General features: G+C 55.1%; 9 protein-coding genes across 9 annotated transcripts; 2 read left to right on the top strand and 7 right to left on the bottom strand.

The window, feature by feature from the left end:
• Window positions 1-949: 949 nt before the first annotated feature.
• K452DRAFT_232310 (uncharacterized protein) lies at window positions 950-1,574 on the bottom strand (the record flags this gene model as incomplete). Its single annotated transcript, XM_033537227.1, has 2 exons — window positions 950-1,021; window positions 1,083-1,574. 2 exons carry the CDS (start codon window positions 1,572-1,574, stop codon window positions 950-952), a joined length of 564 nt encoding a protein of 187 aa, XP_033394983.1.
• A 629-nt stretch (window positions 1,575-2,203) lies between these two features.
• K452DRAFT_289816 (uncharacterized protein) lies at window positions 2,204-4,463 on the top strand. The gene has a single exon (XM_033540894.1). It carries the CDS (start codon window positions 2,414-2,416, stop codon window positions 4,244-4,246), a length of 1,833 nt encoding a protein of 610 aa, XP_033394982.1. The 5' UTR covers window positions 2,204-2,413; the 3' UTR covers window positions 4,247-4,463.
• Window positions 4,464-4,539: 76 nt separating this feature from the next.
• K452DRAFT_232413 (uncharacterized protein) lies at window positions 4,540-4,897 on the bottom strand (the record flags this gene model as incomplete). The annotated part of the gene is made up of 2 exons (XM_033537231.1): window positions 4,540-4,617; window positions 4,682-4,897. 2 exons carry the CDS (start codon window positions 4,895-4,897, stop codon window positions 4,540-4,542), a joined length of 294 nt encoding a protein of 97 aa, XP_033394981.1.
• K452DRAFT_74442 (uncharacterized protein) lies at window positions 4,681-5,517 on the bottom strand. The gene has a single exon (XM_033547086.1). It carries the CDS (start codon window positions 5,356-5,358, stop codon window positions 4,897-4,899), a length of 462 nt encoding a protein of 153 aa, XP_033394980.1. The 5' UTR covers window positions 5,359-5,517; the 3' UTR covers window positions 4,681-4,896.
• Window positions 5,518-6,086: 569 nt separating this feature from the next.
• K452DRAFT_232729 (uncharacterized protein) lies at window positions 6,087-6,381 on the top strand (the record flags this gene model as incomplete). Its single annotated transcript, XM_033537257.1, has 2 exons — window positions 6,087-6,159; window positions 6,239-6,381. 2 exons carry the CDS (start codon window positions 6,087-6,089, stop codon window positions 6,379-6,381), a joined length of 216 nt encoding a protein of 71 aa, XP_033394979.1.
• Window positions 6,382-7,567: 1,186 nt separating this feature from the next.
• Window positions 7,568-8,242, bottom strand: K452DRAFT_275420 (uncharacterized protein; the record flags this gene model as incomplete). Its single annotated transcript, XM_033539234.1, has 1 exon — window positions 7,568-8,242. A coding segment is annotated over one exon (675 nt), but the record flags the coding sequence as incomplete, so codon positions are not given.
• A 1,833-nt stretch (window positions 8,243-10,075) lies between these two features.
• On the bottom strand, window positions 10,076-11,787 carry K452DRAFT_74433 (uncharacterized protein). Its single transcript, XM_033547085.1, has one exon. It carries the CDS (start codon window positions 11,303-11,305, stop codon window positions 10,163-10,165), a length of 1,143 nt encoding a protein of 380 aa, XP_033394977.1. The 5' UTR covers window positions 11,306-11,787; the 3' UTR covers window positions 10,076-10,162.
• A 676-nt stretch (window positions 11,788-12,463) lies between these two features.
• Window positions 12,464-14,146, bottom strand: K452DRAFT_232641 (uncharacterized protein; the record flags this gene model as incomplete). The annotated part of the gene is made up of 2 exons (XM_033537249.1): window positions 12,464-13,873; window positions 13,931-14,146. 2 exons carry the CDS (start codon window positions 14,144-14,146, stop codon window positions 12,464-12,466), a joined length of 1,626 nt encoding a protein of 541 aa, XP_033394976.1.
• Window positions 14,147-14,819: 673 nt separating this feature from the next.
• K452DRAFT_232609 (uncharacterized protein) lies at window positions 14,820-16,577 on the bottom strand (the record flags this gene model as incomplete). The annotated part of the gene is made up of 3 exons (XM_033537244.1): window positions 14,820-15,519; window positions 15,575-16,176; window positions 16,227-16,577. 3 exons carry the CDS (start codon window positions 16,575-16,577, stop codon window positions 14,820-14,822), a joined length of 1,653 nt encoding a protein of 550 aa, XP_033394975.1.
• Between the last annotated feature and the right edge of the window lie 384 nt (window positions 16,578-16,961).

Here is a 16,961-nt window from a genome sequence, read left to right as displayed (position 1 = left end):
CTATCACCAGCATCCACATATAGCGACGCTCGGCGCAGCTTTCCTGCGGAGTCTTCTTGTCCGTATTGGCGATCAGAACCCAGAGAGACCCACGGCTATCATCCACGTCGAGGCAATCGGCGGGGACGTTCATCATGATGAACAAGAACGCAAGTAGGAAGCCACATGATCCCAGCGAGTGTATGATGGTGAAAACGGTGATATGCTCCACTGTCTTCCTTCCGGTAAGGAAGCGAGTTGCTCGACAGAAGGTCCAGATAGTCAAAGCTCCAGCCTGTTCAAAAGGTTAGAGAGATGGAGAAACTCGTCGTAGTTGACTCACAGTGGTCCCGATTAGCCACACGCCTGCGAGGAACGACCTGAACCGTGCAGTCGTTATCCCGGGCGTCTGGTCGATCGTGTCTCTAAACTTGTCGACGCCCAAAGTGAGACTGAAGTTCACGATCCAGGCAGCAAGGTGCAGGAAGAACAGGGTCATGAGGTAGCGGTCGCGCACGCGCTGCTGGATATTGCGTAGCATCTTGGTGGTGGTTGAGGGTTGGGTTCATGAACTGGTGGCATTGCTTTATAGTGGTGTTATAGGTCACTCTTTCTCAGTTTGGCTGCTGCTGGCATGTCCGCCACAGTTGTACTTCTCACGTCGCCCTTTCTCTCACTCATTCATGCAGCACCAGTCAGGCAACGCCAGGTGTGAAACAACCCATGGTAAGAAGCAGCGGCTCACTGTACGACACGTAAACGTGCAAACGAGGCAAAACACAAACTTGAGTTGGTTGGGTAGGTCACTGTATTAAAATGAAAATGGAAATCAAGGCAAGACCATTAACTCCAGACAGATGCAACAAATATAGACAATCCACCAATAAAATAAATCAACCCATCACCCTCCCCTACTACAGTCTCATTGGTTGCCAACAATCCTCTCCATTCCTCCAACAAACCAATCAACTTAATATGGCGGTTCTGCAACAGCCTGCACATACACCTGCTCACAACTCTCATCGGTACCACGATACTTAATCTATCCCACAGTCAGCAAAGCCATCCCACAGCAGCACACACACAGCAAGTAGAGCACTCACGACACGCTGGCCCAACGCGCCATCACACAGCATCCATGCGTTAGCAAAGCTCGCCGTAGCAAGCAAATACCCACCCTGAAAGTTCAGGTCTCCACCCGCACCGCCCGTCGCGCTCTCCTGCTGCGGGTAAAACGTAAGCTCCTTGCCCGCGCCCGCGCTGTACGCGATGTAAGACTGGCTCGGGGGGAAGTTGTGCGGCCCGGCTTGCACGGTCTGCAGGTAGCCGTTCGTGTACGTGAAGCTGGGCAGCGAGTTGTACCCTGGCTGCGACTGCCGGAGGTAGTAGTTCGGCTGGTAGTAGGGGTCGAACAGGCTGATGGCTGAGACGTTGGCTAGGGCTGAGGAGTTGCCGTTGGGGGCGGGTGCGCGCGAGCTCGTCGTTACGAGGTAGAAGGAGCTGGGGGGATTGGCGCGTTTGGGGGCTGCGGGTGAGGCGGAGACGGCGGAGACGATACTTAGGAGGAGGGTGCTGAGGGCGAGAAGGGAGAGCATTTTCGCTGGCTTTGGGGATTGTTGGATAACTGGGGATATGATGGGATATTGGAATTGTAGAAGAGTGATGTTTTGTTTCAATTGTTGGATTCAATATGGTCTACCTCGAGCTACCAGCATGTCTTTATACCGTGCAACTCGTCTGATACGACCTTGAATCGCAACGCAACATGCTCTTGGTAACTCTATACGAGCTCGCCCTCCATCATTATCACCATGTTGACAGCAGCGGAAGCGCCATGGCGTGAAACTGGGGCGGTGACAATGAGGGCGTCCGCTGCATTGCCCTATGCAGGAACAAGGATTGTGCTTGCAACATCGTACGAGCGCCACAGCGGACCTAGAACACGTTCGACAGAAGGAAGCAATTCTGAGCACGCCAGGAACCATAGCAGCGCCACGCTATACAGGTCCAGAAGTGTAGTGACTGCGCCAGTATGCCGTAGCCTGATTGGGTAAGTGGTGAAGCTTGAAGAAACTATTTTTGTGCTCTCGGTCTAGCGGCGATTGGCTTCTCCGCATAGTGTCCGTCGCATAAGCCATGCTACGGATTAGCAATTTAGAGTACGAGCTGCTCTGAAACTGTGGTCGCGAGATGCTGGATTACAAACGTTCATGCGGCTGAGCAGGCGCTGAGCTGAGCCGGACCGTGGTGGCAGTGGACATGAGACCAAAGCTTGGCTGAGCTTCGCTGCGACTTCGTAGTGTATGGCCAGCACCTTTGAAACCAGCATGCCAATTCCTCGAGAGCCACGAAATAGAGTAGTCCATTGAGAGGCAATGAAGAGGAAGTCCGAGATATTGTCAGGCATCTCTCACCTCTAAGCCATGCCGAAGAAATGCCGACCCCAGGCGGGCATGATCGCCCAAAATTTCGGACGAGCTCCGCCGCAGCACGCTCGCAAATGCAGCGGACCCTCGCCGGCATCCCACGCCTCAACGCAGTACCCTTCGCACGCCTAGGACCGCGCCGCCGCTTTTCGCACAGAACCCCCCTCGCGCGCAATCACACCGCCAAGCTGGCGTTGAAGCGCCGCATCGAAGAAGACCACTACCGGAGCAAAGCGCTCAGGATGACCGACTTCGCCGGCCTAACCGACGACGAGTTCGTCGCGCGCCGCGCCGAGATCGAGCAGCGCCTGGCGCGCGTCAGCGAGCTGGAAGCCAAGCTCGCGCTGCAGAACGCCAGCGCCACGGCGGCTGCGGTCGCGACGACGACAACTGCGGCAGAGCCCGCGAAGACGGGCTTCAAGAAGCAGCGCGGCCCGCCGAAGGCGTTTGATCCCTCGAAATACACGACGCGCTTGATCGCGCTCAAGTTCGCGTACCTGGGCGGCCGCTACAACGGCTTCGAGCACCATGCCAACAACACGACGCCGCTGCCGACGATCGAGGAGGAGCTCTGGAAGGCGCTCAAGAAGACGAGGCTCATTATCCCGACGCCGAAGCCTGGCTTGGGCGAGGACGATATCAATTGGGAGGGCTGTGACTACAGCAAGTGCGGGCGGACGGACCGTGGCGTCAGTGCCTTCGGCCAGGTCATTGGCATAAGGGTGCGCAGTAATAGGCCAAAGCCGAAGGCCCGGCCTACGAGGGAGGATGTCGATTCGGCCGAGGTGGGAGCCGTGGCCAGTGAGGCCGCTGAGGCGCGAGCGGACGGGTTGGAAGGAGAGGACGTAGAGATGGGCGGCGCAGATGCGCCCGAGGAAGTCTCGTTTGACGACATCAAGGATGAGATGCCCTACGTGAGCATTCTGAACCGCGTTCTACCAGAGGATATCCGCGTTTATGCGTGGTGCCCCAACCCTGGCCCCGACTTTTCTGCTCGCTTCAATTGTAGGGAGCGCAGATACAAGTACTTCTTCACCCAGCCTGCCTTCGCTCCGATGCCGGGCGCAAGCGGTTGTTATGCCGGATTGAATGGCAAGACTATGCGCGAGGGGTGGCTCGATATCGAGGCCATGCGCGAAGCGGCCAGTTACCTTGTTGGACTGAATGATTTCAGGAACTTCTGCAAGGTCGACCCGGCTAAGCAGATCACAAACTTCCAGCGCCGCATCACGCACACGTCGATTGATCGGTGGAACACCGGGTCTGGCTTCGCGTCTTACACGAAGGACGAGATGTTCCAAATTCCGGAGCTTGAAGGTAGTGCTGACAAGGAGCGCATCGTTGGAGCGCCTGAGCTCAGCGGGCCCGGCCTGTTCACCTTCTGCCTCCACGGCTCCGCTTTCCTTTGGCACCAGGTGCGGCACATAGTCGCGATCCTGTTCCTAGTTGGCCAGGGGCTGGAGCCGCCGACCATCGTCAGAGATCTGCTTGATATAGAGAAGAACCCGACAAAGCCCAAGTACGAAATGGCCACGGACACGCCGCTGGTGCTTTGGGACTGCATTTTCCCCAAAGAGGGCGATGAGAGCAAAGAGGTGATGGAAGATGCTCTGGACTGGGTTTGGGTCGGTGACGAGCGGGGCCTTCCCGGTAGCAAGGCGGCTGGTTTGGAGGAGAAATTCGGCCATAACAGTGTCATGGCTGACCTTTGGACGGTGTGGCACAAGAGGCGAATTGACGAGGCGCTTTCTGGCAGTCTGCTTGATCTCGTTGCCAGTCAGGGTCTCAAGTTTTCTGAAGAGCAGCTGAAAGGTCCCCCGTCCACCAAGGGCCAAAGGTGAGTTTTATTTGCCCCTTTGTCGAACGTTGATATTAACGGATTTTAGGAGTGCTAGGCTCTACGACGGCGCCGATGCGCCTAAGCTCCAGGGTAAATATATGCCTGTGCTGAAGAAGGAACGGATGGAGCCGGTGGATGTCATAAACGCCAGATATCTGGCCAGGAAAGGCCTTGATAAAAAGCAACTTCCCAAGCGGGGAGACGATGCGAACGAATAGAGAACCATGGCTGTGGAGCGGGTTGCGCAGCATTTGGGTATCTGAAAACAGCAGAACTGTGCTCGACGCACGCTTCTCAGCTCTTGGGCTCATATAGACAGGCCCTCGCGCCGCGCCAGACTTCCTCGAGGATGGGGCGCCTCGGCAACAGCTTCTAGAAGCCGGCAGTCAGCACATGTAGTGGTGCATCAAGGGGCGAAGCAGGAGAAAGCACTTACGGGGAAGACCACCACAGCATCTTCCTCCCCTTCCACCACAATAGCCAAATAAAACCTAACTTCAAACCCCTTGAACGCCTCGTGTATGAAGATGTCCTGTATAGACGCCGTAGGAATAAAGCGCGTCGTCGCCGTCGAAAGATACGTAGGCGACGAGCTCGACGTCTGAATACCCAACCCACGCAGCACGAGCAACGACTCCTCTGCACGCAGCATCAGCACAAGCGCCCCACCTTACCCAGCAGCAGCAGAAGGAGAGGAAGATGGAAAAAAGCAAACAAACAAACAAACATACCAGTATACCCCCGTCTCAAAACGCCCCAAAGCCCACCCACACCCCCAACCAGTAAGCCGCGCCAATCGCAGCGTTCCACACACCACATCAGCGCCGTGCCCACAGCGCTACTGAGGACGCGCCGTTGCAGCGCATGCTCGAACGCGGCTTCCTGCTCCGCGCCCACCATCTCTTCCAAGGGGAAAAAGGCGCGCCATTTGGCCCAGAACAGCGCGAGGATGAGCAGGCCGACCGCGGCGCGCACGCCATGCGAGAGGTGCAAGAGCGTGCGCGCTGTCAGTGTGCGCGCTGGTGGCCGCGTCGTCGCGGTGAAGGAGACGGTGCTGCGTGTTGGGCGCGAGACGTGTAGGGCGGGCGGGGAGGTTGCTGCGAGGAGGCGCATTGCTACTGTGCGGTGGGAGATGCTGTTGTCGGGACTGTGAGGAGCGGAGAGGAGAGGCGCGGCCTACGGCGTTATTCGTGGCAAGTGGCCATGTTGTGCGTCTAGGTAGATACGTGAAGGTGAAGGTAGACGTGATCGCGAACCTTACCCATCCACCACCACGCGCGCGAAACTACCTAACCTCCCTCGGCAACGTCATAGCTTCACAGCACTCCCGCCCAACCTATCTTCCACCCATCCACCTCCACCCCAACCAACACAACCCACTTACAACCCAAAAGATGCCGCGATCGCGCTCCCGCTCGCGCTCCCGCTCGCGCTCCCCGCGCCGAGACACCGACCGGCCACGCAAGACCGGCGGCGGCGGAGGCGGAGGCTTCCGCTGGAAAGAAAAGCCCACACACAACAGCAGCGGCGCCGAGCCCGACGCCCGCGACAGCAATGACGGCGGCTACAAGCGCGGGTACCGGGCGAACCGGAGCCCGGCGCGGCGGCGGCGCGACGACAAAGACAACGATAACAACGAGCGGCGTGAGCGCAGCCGCAGCCGCGACCGCGAGAGGCGCAGAGAGCGCCGCCGCGAGGAAGAGGACGACGACCGCCTTGGCGTCGCGGACAAGTTTGGTGGGCCCAGGAGGGGTGGTGGTGGTGAGCGCAGAGAGAGGACGGATAAGCCGCGCTCCAAGCCCAAGGCTGCGGCGGCGCCCGCACCCGCGAACCAGGAGCCTATGATTATTGTGACGGTGAATGACCGCTTGGGCACCAAGGCGCAGATTCCGTGCCTGGCGAGCGATCCCGTTAGTGCGTATACCCCCGAGTCCTTCCTCTGCTGTTTGGTGGTGGTGTTATTGTCGCTGAGTATAGCTGACGGTTATATTAGAACTCTTCAAAGCTCAGGTCGCTGCTCGTATCGGTCGCCAGACGCATGAGATCATGTTGAAGCGACAGGGCGAGCGTCCGTTCAAGGACCAGTTGACCTTGGAGGACTATGGTGTTAGCAACGGTGTGCAACTCGACTTGTAAGTCACTTTTTCAGATTACTGACATGCCAATTACTGATGACGGGACAGGGAGCTTGACACGGGTGATTGAGAGCCTACACTTATGCACAGAGCGCGGGAGAGTGAGATAATCGACTGCATTGCTTTAGCTGGATCGAGGAGGATGATCCTATGGGGATACCCAGAAAACATTCTACAAAGTGTGTGAAGAGAAGAAAAGCAGAAGTGGGCTTTATGTAGTAGCGTCAAACTCCCTCCAAAATCCTTAGGGGAACGGGGGGGAAGTCAAGACGCTACTCAAAAAGTAAAAACATGACTTTAGAGAACATGAAGGGCAGCAGCGTAGCGGTAGCGACCTAAGGCCCATAGGAGCCCGGTGAGTCCTCCAGCAAGGTCTAAAATCAGTAGAGAAATTGAGCAACCCTTGCCATACTCATCTTTGACGCCCCGTGAACGAGTGCTGCTGACATGAGCTAAAACAAACAAACTTTCCCATAGTACCTTCGACCATGTACTTTCTCCAACGCCCTTCAGACGTACTGCTTGTACAGCCGCAGAACATCAACTCGCTTGCCAACAGCCTCGTTTTCAGCCTGCTTCTTGCGTGTGAACTGCGATAGAATCTCCGCCTTGGCCGCTCTCGACATGGTCTTTTCGTGACTTCCGAGCTGGCAGAGTGTCTGGACCATCTGGCGCTCGGTTTTACGACGCGAGTTGAGGATAGCTTGGCGTTGTCCTTGATCCAGGCTCGGTGTCTGAGCCGCTAGGACCTCGTTCCTGATCAAGGATTCAAGCATGTTCTTGTACCGACGAAGTTTACTACGGAAGACGCCAGAGGTGGCTCTCGTGCCACCAAAAGAGAGATCATGCGCCGGAGTAGATGGAACCGAAGAGAGCGGCTCCTGCTTGATGGTGGTCATGTTGGAACCCAGACCTTGTCCGCCACCGAAGATAAAGGTGCCACCACTGTTGGTGGTCACAGTGAAACCTGCAGTACCACCGGTACCGGTAGGAATCGGGCGGACGATCCTATGTTCGACATCGGCCATGCCCATGACCATGCTGACAATGTCGTGGCCGACAGGATCGTCGCGCTCACGATCGATGGCGTCCTTGGCTTCGCGCTTTCTCTTTTCAATGTAATCACGACGATGACCCTTCTTAGCAAGCTCGGCGGTAAACTCATTAAGGAGAACGTCGAGAACGTCGACTCCTTCGTCAGCGGCCCTGGCCATCCTCAATCTTACCATATAGTGGCCACGATGACCCTCGTCCTCTCCTGTCTGCCGTGGGTTGGGGAGTGAGTAGCCATCCTGGCGTGGAATGTCATCGAGGACGATGTGTTCGGAGAGATAGCGGTGCTTCAACCACTTCGTCTGATAGTTATACTCAAAGTACTTGTAGGCATCCACAGGATTGCCCCAGATAGCGTAGACGACGAGCGTACGATCAGCCCTCTTCAGAAGATGACCTCTCTGGAGGTCTGCCACAAAGTAAGCCACCTGGCAGTCAATCTCCTCGAGAATGTCGTAGCGGTAGTCATGACCCTCAAAGAAGCCGATGAGTTCCTCGTCGACAGCATTGACAAGGCGCTCGTACTTGAAGCCCACAGGCAGAACAAAGTTGCCTTCAGGCAAATGATCCTTGATGTATCTCGCAGGCCTCGTGTAACCCTTCAGGAAGTACCGATAAGCATCGAAGGGTGTGAGACTGTTGAAGTCCTGGACAAATCGAGGTGCATAGTCAGCAATCTCGGGGTGGTTGGCCAGGAACTTGTCAATCTCGTTCAAGAAGTTGGGAGTAATGTGACGCCTCTGAAGATAACTGAGCAGAGTCGGATCACGGCTGTTGGCAAGCTTCTGGAACAGAGAACCAGCCTGCATAAAGATTAGCTCAAGAAATGCTAGCTGTGCACAAGTCATATTATATCATACACGGATCCTCTGGTCAATGGCCCTTAAGTGAGCTTGACGAACACCTTCTGCCTTAAGTGGCGGCAAAACCATGCCGCTACCAAAGTCAAAAGGTGGAGGAGTGAGGCGGCCATTCTTGTCATTCTCTGGTGTGATGGCGGCATCAGGTTCCTGTCCACACAACGTGGCGGACGGGCTTCGACGCCTTCCAAGGGGCTCATTGTTGCTTCCAGTGATAGCTTTGACAGGCGGAGGCACCTCACCTTCCTCAGGCGTGCCATAGTCCAGCAGCTCGTTGTAGTGACGGGAATCGTCGGGGTGATGGCCGTTCTGGATCATGTTCAGTCTGTCTGGATGAAAAGACATCCTGGTGAAGGATACGAAGCGGTTTGGGGCTACAAAGATACGTGAAAGCGATGTGGGTTGAGCGAAGGTGGAAGACTCGGAGGAAGAGTGAAGGTTGAAAGGGCACGACACGACGCGACTTGGGGGAAGGGTGGTGAAGGAAAGCACGCAGGTGGATAGGTTGTCGGTCAGGAAGGTGCCCCGCCACTCACCCTCTCCACTGACGTGCCTGCCTAAATGGATGAGAAAACACAGGACATCAACGACAGCACCGCCCAGCGCTTGAAGAGAAGACCCAAGACGCCAATGTAGACTACCTACGATCCTCTCATTCTGCAGCTATACAGGTGGAGTTGCGCCTTTCCTGCGTTATTGTTGGCACCAAGTCTTCTCCACTACACATACCAGACTACCATCCAGGTAACTACATAACAGATGACCCCATCTGACGGGCAAGGACAAGCCCACTTGCATGAAAGAGTACCTGAACTGACTGTCAAGAGCTAGCTTGGAAATCTCCATCTCTTTCTATAACTCCGTAAAGATAGGCCTTTCAGAGACCTGCCCTCGCCACCAGAGCAATTAGTTGCTCCGTTTGTTGTCGACGTCAAACCTACCACTAGTCTGACAGAAGAACGCTCTGTAATCCGGATTGTTGTCGACTGTCATCCTCCTACCTTCAACGCGTGCGCATTGAGTCCCAACAATGCTCGCATGAGAGCTGATCCAGTTACCGGAGTTCTCCAACGACATGTTATAGGGTTTATTTTGGATAACTTCAACACCTAATTTACTCGCCCAGATCCTAGTGCCACCGTGAGCAGACAAGAACTAGGGCTTAACATCTGTCGAGGGTTAAGCAGGCACCAACAGCCTATCTAGCTGACCTCGAACAGCATCAGTGTACGAGGCACACACACACCATCGGCAGTCTCGCAGTAGGTCCAGTGCCGTACATATGGCTAACCAATAGCCAGTTACGGTGATCGCGAACGACGCCTTCGATGTAGCCGTCGCCACTATGTAAAAAGGCCCCCCGTGTTGCTCGGTTTACTCAGGTTACGAGAGCCTTCGTGCGGCTAGTAAAATTGACAAGCAAATAGTCGCGGACACGGAGCTCTCGTACGAAGTACACGAACATACGTGGTACGAATGAGGAGTGGCTGTTCAGTCGCCATTACGGAAAAGGCCGGATGTCGGAAAGCTGGACGAGGAGTCGCCGCCGATACGGCTCTTGGGCGCAATCAATTTCGGAGCGCGGTCGATTCCATCGCGCGCCGCTGTCCGATCCAATGGCTTTTCGGCGATAACCGTGGCCAGGCGCGATCGAGAAGAACTTACTACATACGGATTGCGGCATTGGCGTTGGACTCGGGTTGGATGGATTTGCGAGGTAAGAGTATGACTGGTGTGTTGAGGTCGAGGTGGGAGCTCGATGGCGGGCACCGCGCCACCAACGTGTCAACGCAGAACCAACCCGGAAACACAACAAATTTCCATTATTTCTATCTCAGCTCAATACGCCTCCTCAGCTTCATCATTCCATTAATCTTCCTCGGACTCGTTCGGCTCTAAATCCAATTCAAAATCAGACACTTCTTCCTCTTTCGCAGCTATGAGTTTCTCCTTCTCTACTTCATTCTGAACCCCTTGTTTTTCATCATCCTCCCGTTTATTATCAATAACCTCCTCTTCCTCTGAATATAGCTGAGGATCCCACTCCAAACCTTCATCATACCCTTCCTCTTCACCTACTCCCACCTCTCCGCCTACTCCTACTTCTTCACTTACTACTACTTCTTCAACTCCCTCTGCTTCCTTGACACCCTCTTTTTCCTTAATACCGTCTTTCACCTTAATAACCTCTCCTTCCTCAACCCCCTCTGCATTCTCATACCCTTCATCCTCATGCTCATCCCCGAATACCTTATCAACCTGATCCAACAACTCGTCCGTCCCAACCAAACGCTCCCACTCCTCCTCCCCAAAGTCACAAACCTTCCTCACCCACCTACAAAAGCCCTCCAACCATTCTCCCTCCTCCTGCACCTCCTTCCTCTCCTCCTCAAATACGACCCGTTCCCCGCTCTGCATCAACAAACCCTGCGCCACAGCCCACTGTCTCAGCATCCCCAGCATCAGCAGGACCTGCCGGCGCCACTCCTCGCGCTGCCGCACCAGCACCTCGCTGTCGTACCCCTCGCGCGCAAAAACGTGCATGCTCGCTACATGCCAGATGTCGAGGCGCTGCAGCGTCGCGTAGATAGAAGGCAAGTACGCATGCGCAGCCAGCGGCGTCGGCGCAGCCCCAATCTGCGCGTGCAGGGTGTCGAGCCGCTGCGTCAACGTCTGCAGCGCGTGCTGCATAGGGAGGAGGACGGCAGCGCGGGAGGGCGCGGCCGGCTGTTCTGGCGGCGCCGACTCCAGGCCTGGCATATCTAGGCGCTCGGGGGCTTTGCCAATGCCCTCGTCGTGGGGGATGGGCTCTGCGTCTGGAGTTTCGTTGTCGGCTACTTCGGGTGCCGTGCTGTTGTCGTCGTCGTCGTCGTCGTCGTCGTCGTGTAAGGGGTCATTGCGGCGCGAGAGGCTGGCGCCTGCGTGTGCGTATCCGCGTACGCGCTCTTTGGCTCTTCTAGCTAGGTATTTCCTGCGCGGCTGGCTCTGGTGGTGGGACTTGCGGGGCGGCATAGTTGCTAAGAGCTTATTATAGAGCTTCAGTTACTTAGTGTGCTTGTTGACAGTTGTAGATCAATATCTGATAAGTAAGTAGGGGGGTTTCAATGAAGCAGTGAAGATTTGCAACAGTGTGAAATATTGGCTGGAAAAGAGAAAGGCTGTTGGATTGTGGGCAGATATAGCTTCCGGCACTGGCATCAGCGTATGCGGGTGGGTTGCGAAGAATGGCGCTTTGTCTTTGTCTAGGAGCCGTGGCTTTGTCTTTGTTGTCTCGAGGCCGGATTGGGCGGCTTGGGTGCAGGGCGCGACAAAGGATGTGCCGTGTGTGGTGCTGCTTCTGTCGCTGGGGACTGCGGCTTTGTTGCTTTGGGTGCTATGGGCGTGTACGGCTTGATGCTTTCTGTGGAGAGGATGGAGTTCTGTTGTGGTGGTGCAGTGGTGCAGCGTGCTGCCAGTCACTGACACTGCTCCGCTCCTATATCACTCCGAACCCCAAGCCCAAGCATGGAATCGTGCCGTCAAGCCTCATCGCGCAAACTCGAGTAACGCGCGCTCTGGTCTAGACGTACACGCCATACTATGCTGTCCGGCTGTAAGACAAGTGAGCGAGAGTTCAGAGCAAGGAGCACACGGCCAAGGAGGCATATTCTCTTCCCATTTGAGCACCCGCCTTTTAACAACGTTTTCATTTGCAGCCTGTCATGAAGAAGTGAACAAAGGGGGTTCAGGGAACAACAGGCATGATGAAGATGCTGCTTCTCCGACATGCATTTGGGAAAGATCTCTACACACGCGCCACGCACTACTTTTGCTCGCTCCGTGCTTTTTCGTATTAATAGTATACTCGTGATGATCAGCCGGCAATCATTGTCGATCGGCCCTCGTTGATGAAAAGCTTCTTTCCCGTCTGAAAATGAGTCTCACGGTGCGTAGGCGTAGCTGTTCTTTTCTTGGACATAGCTTGATTTGCTCGTGCTCTACATATCGGATTTATATTGGTCGCCATTTAGATGTACCTAACTACAGCCATGAAAGAAAAGATTCGCAAGGTATCAAAAAAACTCATAATACGTTGAAATATGTTGATCTTCACACACACGCACACACACAGAACCCCGGGCCATACGTGGCTCCCTTTATCGTTCAACGGTCGTTGGACCGTGAGCCCCCTCAATGGAATTGCGTTTCGGTAACTCCCTTGCCCATCGCTGATGTCGAGCTGACACCGCCCGACACCATTTTGAGGAGGTTGTCGACGTAGTTGGCTCCGCTCCACTTCTGGTGCGTCACCACGTCCACCTTGTTTTCCATCTCCGGCTCCTGGATCTGCTCGCCGTAGGCCGCCATGCCGCGCTTGGCGAAGGCTTTGCTGAACGTGTCGCTGATCAGCGCCGTCTGGTGCAGGCCCGCCAGCGTGATGAACTGCCAGCAGTAGCCGAGCGCCGCCAGGCGCTGGATGTACGTCTCCTGCTCGTCGCGCGGCATAGCCGCCTTCCAGTTGAACGACGGCGACAGGTTGTATGCGAGCTTCTGCTCGGGCCAGACGGCGTGGACGCCTTCAGCGAACTCCTTGGCCTGTGCGTAGTCCGGAAGCTTGCTCTCCATCCAGATCAGGTCAGCGTAAGGGGCGTAGGCGATGGCGCGGTTGATGGCGCACTGGCAGCCTCCCTTGTAGCGGTAGTAGCCCTCTCGGGTACGTGCCGCGTCCCAGTCAAAGTAGATGTCGACACCGGTGATGCCCTTGGCGATGGCGCGCGCTTCCTGGTTGCTCTTGCCCTTGGACTGCTCGTTGAACTGCGCAATGAGGTCCTTCTTGTTGACGTGAACGCCGGCATTAATGGTGTCCGCTACAGCCTCGTGGAAAAGCTTAAGGCCGGCCTGCTCAGTCCAGCTATCCTCGATGGCCTGGAGTTGGTCACCATTCTTGCCAGCCTCCTCGGCAGCACGCATGAGATCGTTTAGGGGCTGAATAGCGGGGTTGGTGGCGCCAACAATGAATCCGTGGTCGCGAGGGTCGATGGTCGAAGTGATGAGAGTAGCGGCCTCGGAGTCGGTACGGGCAATGGCAAGGAGATCGGTACCCATGATATCGGCCTGCGCTCTGATGGCGACGAGACGGTTGATGTGCTCGCTGATGGGCACAAGCACCTTTCCAGCCATGTGGCCGCACTTCTTCGTGCCCGGAGCCTGGTCCTCAATGTGAATACCAGCAGCGCCCTTCTCGATGAAAAGCTTTGTGAGCTTCATGATGGCAGTCAGACCGCCGTGACCAGTATCAGCATCGGCGACGATGGGACGAAGGTAGTCGGTGTTCTGAACATTTCCGCGGTTGGCCTTGGGCGTGCTGAGGCGCTCTTCCCTCTGCTTCCGGTCGTGGAAAAGTTGTGCGTACCACAGGTGCTGGACCTTGTTGGGGACAGTGGTCATAGGGTAGTCGGCAAGATCGGGACCAGGTTCGTCGGTGCTCGAGGCGGTGGACGAGCACTGCCAGCCGGAGACGTAGACAGTATCAATGTACTTGGCCATCTGAGTGACCATCACGGGGTCCAAGCAGCCATAGGTGAAGCTCGCGTCCTTGTCCTGTTGCATGTGTCAGTCACCCTTGCATGCATGGACATCAGATGCATGTGAAAGTACCTTGAACCTCTTCTCGACCGTCCTCCACAGCTTCTTGGACATTTCACCACCAGGGTACTGGATCTTCAGGTTTCCCCTCTTGGTGACAATCTGCTCGGCGGTGAATGGGCGCTTGGTGTATCTCCATCGTGAGTCAGACCACCACTGCTTCACCTGGTTGACTTCGTCCTGGAAGGCCTTCTCCTCGGCATCGAGGGAGGGCAGCTGAGGCTGCATAGTGCTGTTGGCCATGATGTGTGTATGTCTGAAATAGAGTTTTGCTGCGGGGTGAATTCGATCTGGGGATGAGGCGGGGGGCAGCGAAGGGAATTATGACAACAGACGTAATGACAGAGGGGGGAATCAAGCTGTCATATAAACCATCGAGCTCCTTATGAGCCATAGCCTGGTCGGAATGAGTCGGCTCGTCGCCCCATTAGTCGATGGACCATTGGACCGAGGCGGGTGGGAACAAAGTGTGGTGCTGTGGGTGTGAGAACGCCTTTGGCCCGAGGCCTGGGCGGGCGACGATCCTTGCATGTGGAGTCTGGGGCCGATGTGGATGAAGTTGACTGTTGACAGAGGTGTATGGGACATGCACGTGCCTATTTGACGACGTGGTTGCCCCTGAGCCGGACAGGCGACAGTTGCAACGCTTTTTTCGACGGTCTGGCGTTTGAAGTCGAGGACAGACAGCTTGACAGGTCTATTTTGGCGGGCACGCTGCCAGAGGGAGACGTCAGAAGCGATTGACGCGCTTCAGCGGAAGCTAAAACCTCGGCTATCCGGAACTTGCGCTAGGCCGAGTGCGGCCATACGGACCCTCACGCGCCTCCGTGTCCTTCCAGCCTTTCGCCGGGTGCCGAGACCATCCATTTGTCATGATGCACCACAGTACCGCTTTCGCTCACTAAAAGAGGCTCTTGACAAGGCTCCAGGCATGGATCGAGCTGGCCGCCACCGTCTTCGTCAGCAGGCTAGTAGAATTCGTCGTGGCAAAGCCTCCGGCGACGAGACAGACACGAAAGGCGAGCTCTAGCAATTCGACTAGCTCCGTGAACCCGCCCGTAAACCGTTGAGCAAGAAAACTCTTGATCAGGCACTGCCTGTAGCTCTTCGAATCGCCGCATCTTTGCTGGACATGCTCGTCGAGCGGTGCAAGAGGCTTTGCCCGAATGTCTTCGCATTGATCAATACGTGCCGCAGAATCAGCTGGTGGACAGCGAAGTCTCCTTAGCACTTCCCACCCCAAACGATTCGTGAAGCTCATAGCTCGGCTATTCTCTGTCTCTTCATGCCAGTGGCCCAGAGGAAGGCCGCTGAAGAACTGTGGGTTCGAGATGCGGACAGTCTTTTTTCTCTCATCGGTAAAGATGCCTTCGCGATCCAAGGCTTCTGACGTGTGTGTATAACGTATGAACCGACTGTAGAACACTGGGTTGAGAACAGTGATCTCAAGGATATCGGTAGCATTCCCTTTGGCTGCATCCCAATACTCAAACTCTTGAGCTTGTCCAACACTTGGCGGTGGCCTATAGATGACTTTGACAGGCTTACGCGCATGGTGCACCACATGTTGGAGATAGCGACGGAAGAATGTTTCGAGAAGCCTTTGGACAAGTCAGCGAATGAGCTCACGTGCCTCCAATCATCGTCGATACTAACTGTTCAGTTGCTGTGGCGTCTCTAGGGACGCCATCGGGCGCTACTTCTAGTCGGAGGAAATCCTTCAACTTCCGCTTTATAAATAATTCACACGCTTCTTTCAAGATCCGTAAAAAGGTGACAATCCCAACCGACCACCACCTCATTATGAAATTCAGACCATCCAGGGCCGTTGCCGCGGAAGGCTCATTGAGCGTAAATTCGGAAAAAACTCTTGTCACCAGTTTGGTGTGCCCTTGGAGAGACTTGAGTATGATGATGTTATCGACCTGCGAGAACGCCTCAGATCGGAAAGGATCAACAACCATCAGAGAATATGAATCTTCATGAGAACTGAAGGGTGAGATGTGAAGGTCTTTCTGCCAGTCATCTGTGAACAGAATAGTTGGCTTTCCGTCTTCAAACCCGCCTTGCTCATCCATGTCTGGTTTCAATAGATGGATCCCTCCCTCGCCAAAAGTATTGTTGATCTCCAAGATCATCATTTTGAGTTCGCAATCTGCAGTATAAATGTACCAAAAAGAGACTGGATTGAAAGAGTAGCCCAAGAACCTTGGTGCTGTGACAAGGTAGGCATGGTGCCATGCATCATCTAACACCCCCTGTCAAGGTTAGTATAAATCTTGAGCTAGTCAATCAACTTGCACCAAACCTGGGATTGGAGATATTGAGACAACCTCGTCTTGCGGTCTGTTTGTGCAGTGCTCCGTTCGAGATAATCAGAGCTTTGCACGAAAGAGCATCCGCTCCCTCTCAAGCCTGAAGGTTGCAATAGAGTTCCAATGGACAGAAAAGAGCCATGATACCAGTGGTTATCTTTTAGACCGACAACTACCCCTGGGAGCAGATAGGAAGACGGTAAAGAACGTCTCTTAGGAAAGAATTGAGAATGAGTAGTGTGACATGGGAACAGAGCGGGTCTGAGATTTCCCTCATGTTGGCCAAGCGGCGCTGTGATTTCAAACGGCTTTGTTTCCAAGCTCCTTCTGAGTTGCTGCTTCATACAGATTGCCTCGAATACCCACAGGGAAGGCAGAATGAGCAGAAGCAAAATTGAGCAGGCCAGGACTAGTTTGACAAGTCCCGTGACCGTGACAGAGCTCGGGTCTTTACATATAGTGAAAGCTCCGACAACCATGAGGTCGAGCGCAATTGCAGAATCACCTCTGAACACCCGCAGCCACAGCAGCAGGTGCCATGTCGAGATGGATAAGGCTGTGCTGAGGTCCGATGGAACGTGGAGAGATGCGCCGGAGAAGAAGAGAGCCAACAGGACTGCTCCACGGGTAGGAAGCAGTCGCTTGGTCGGGGCCATCTGGATCATACTCGAGTATTGATTGCCAAAGTGCTGTCCATATATGAAACACAAAGAAAAGGGTCGTCGGCA

Source organism: Aplosporella prunicola, assembly GCF_010093885.1.
Source record: "Aplosporella prunicola CBS 121167 unplaced genomic scaffold K452scaffold_20, whole genome shotgun sequence".
NCBI classification, from domain to species: Eukaryota; Fungi; Ascomycota; class Dothideomycetes; order Botryosphaeriales; family Aplosporellaceae; genus Aplosporella; species Aplosporella prunicola.
The sequence above is the reverse complement of the archived record's forward strand: the minus strand, read 5'-3'. Positions and strand labels throughout refer to the sequence as shown.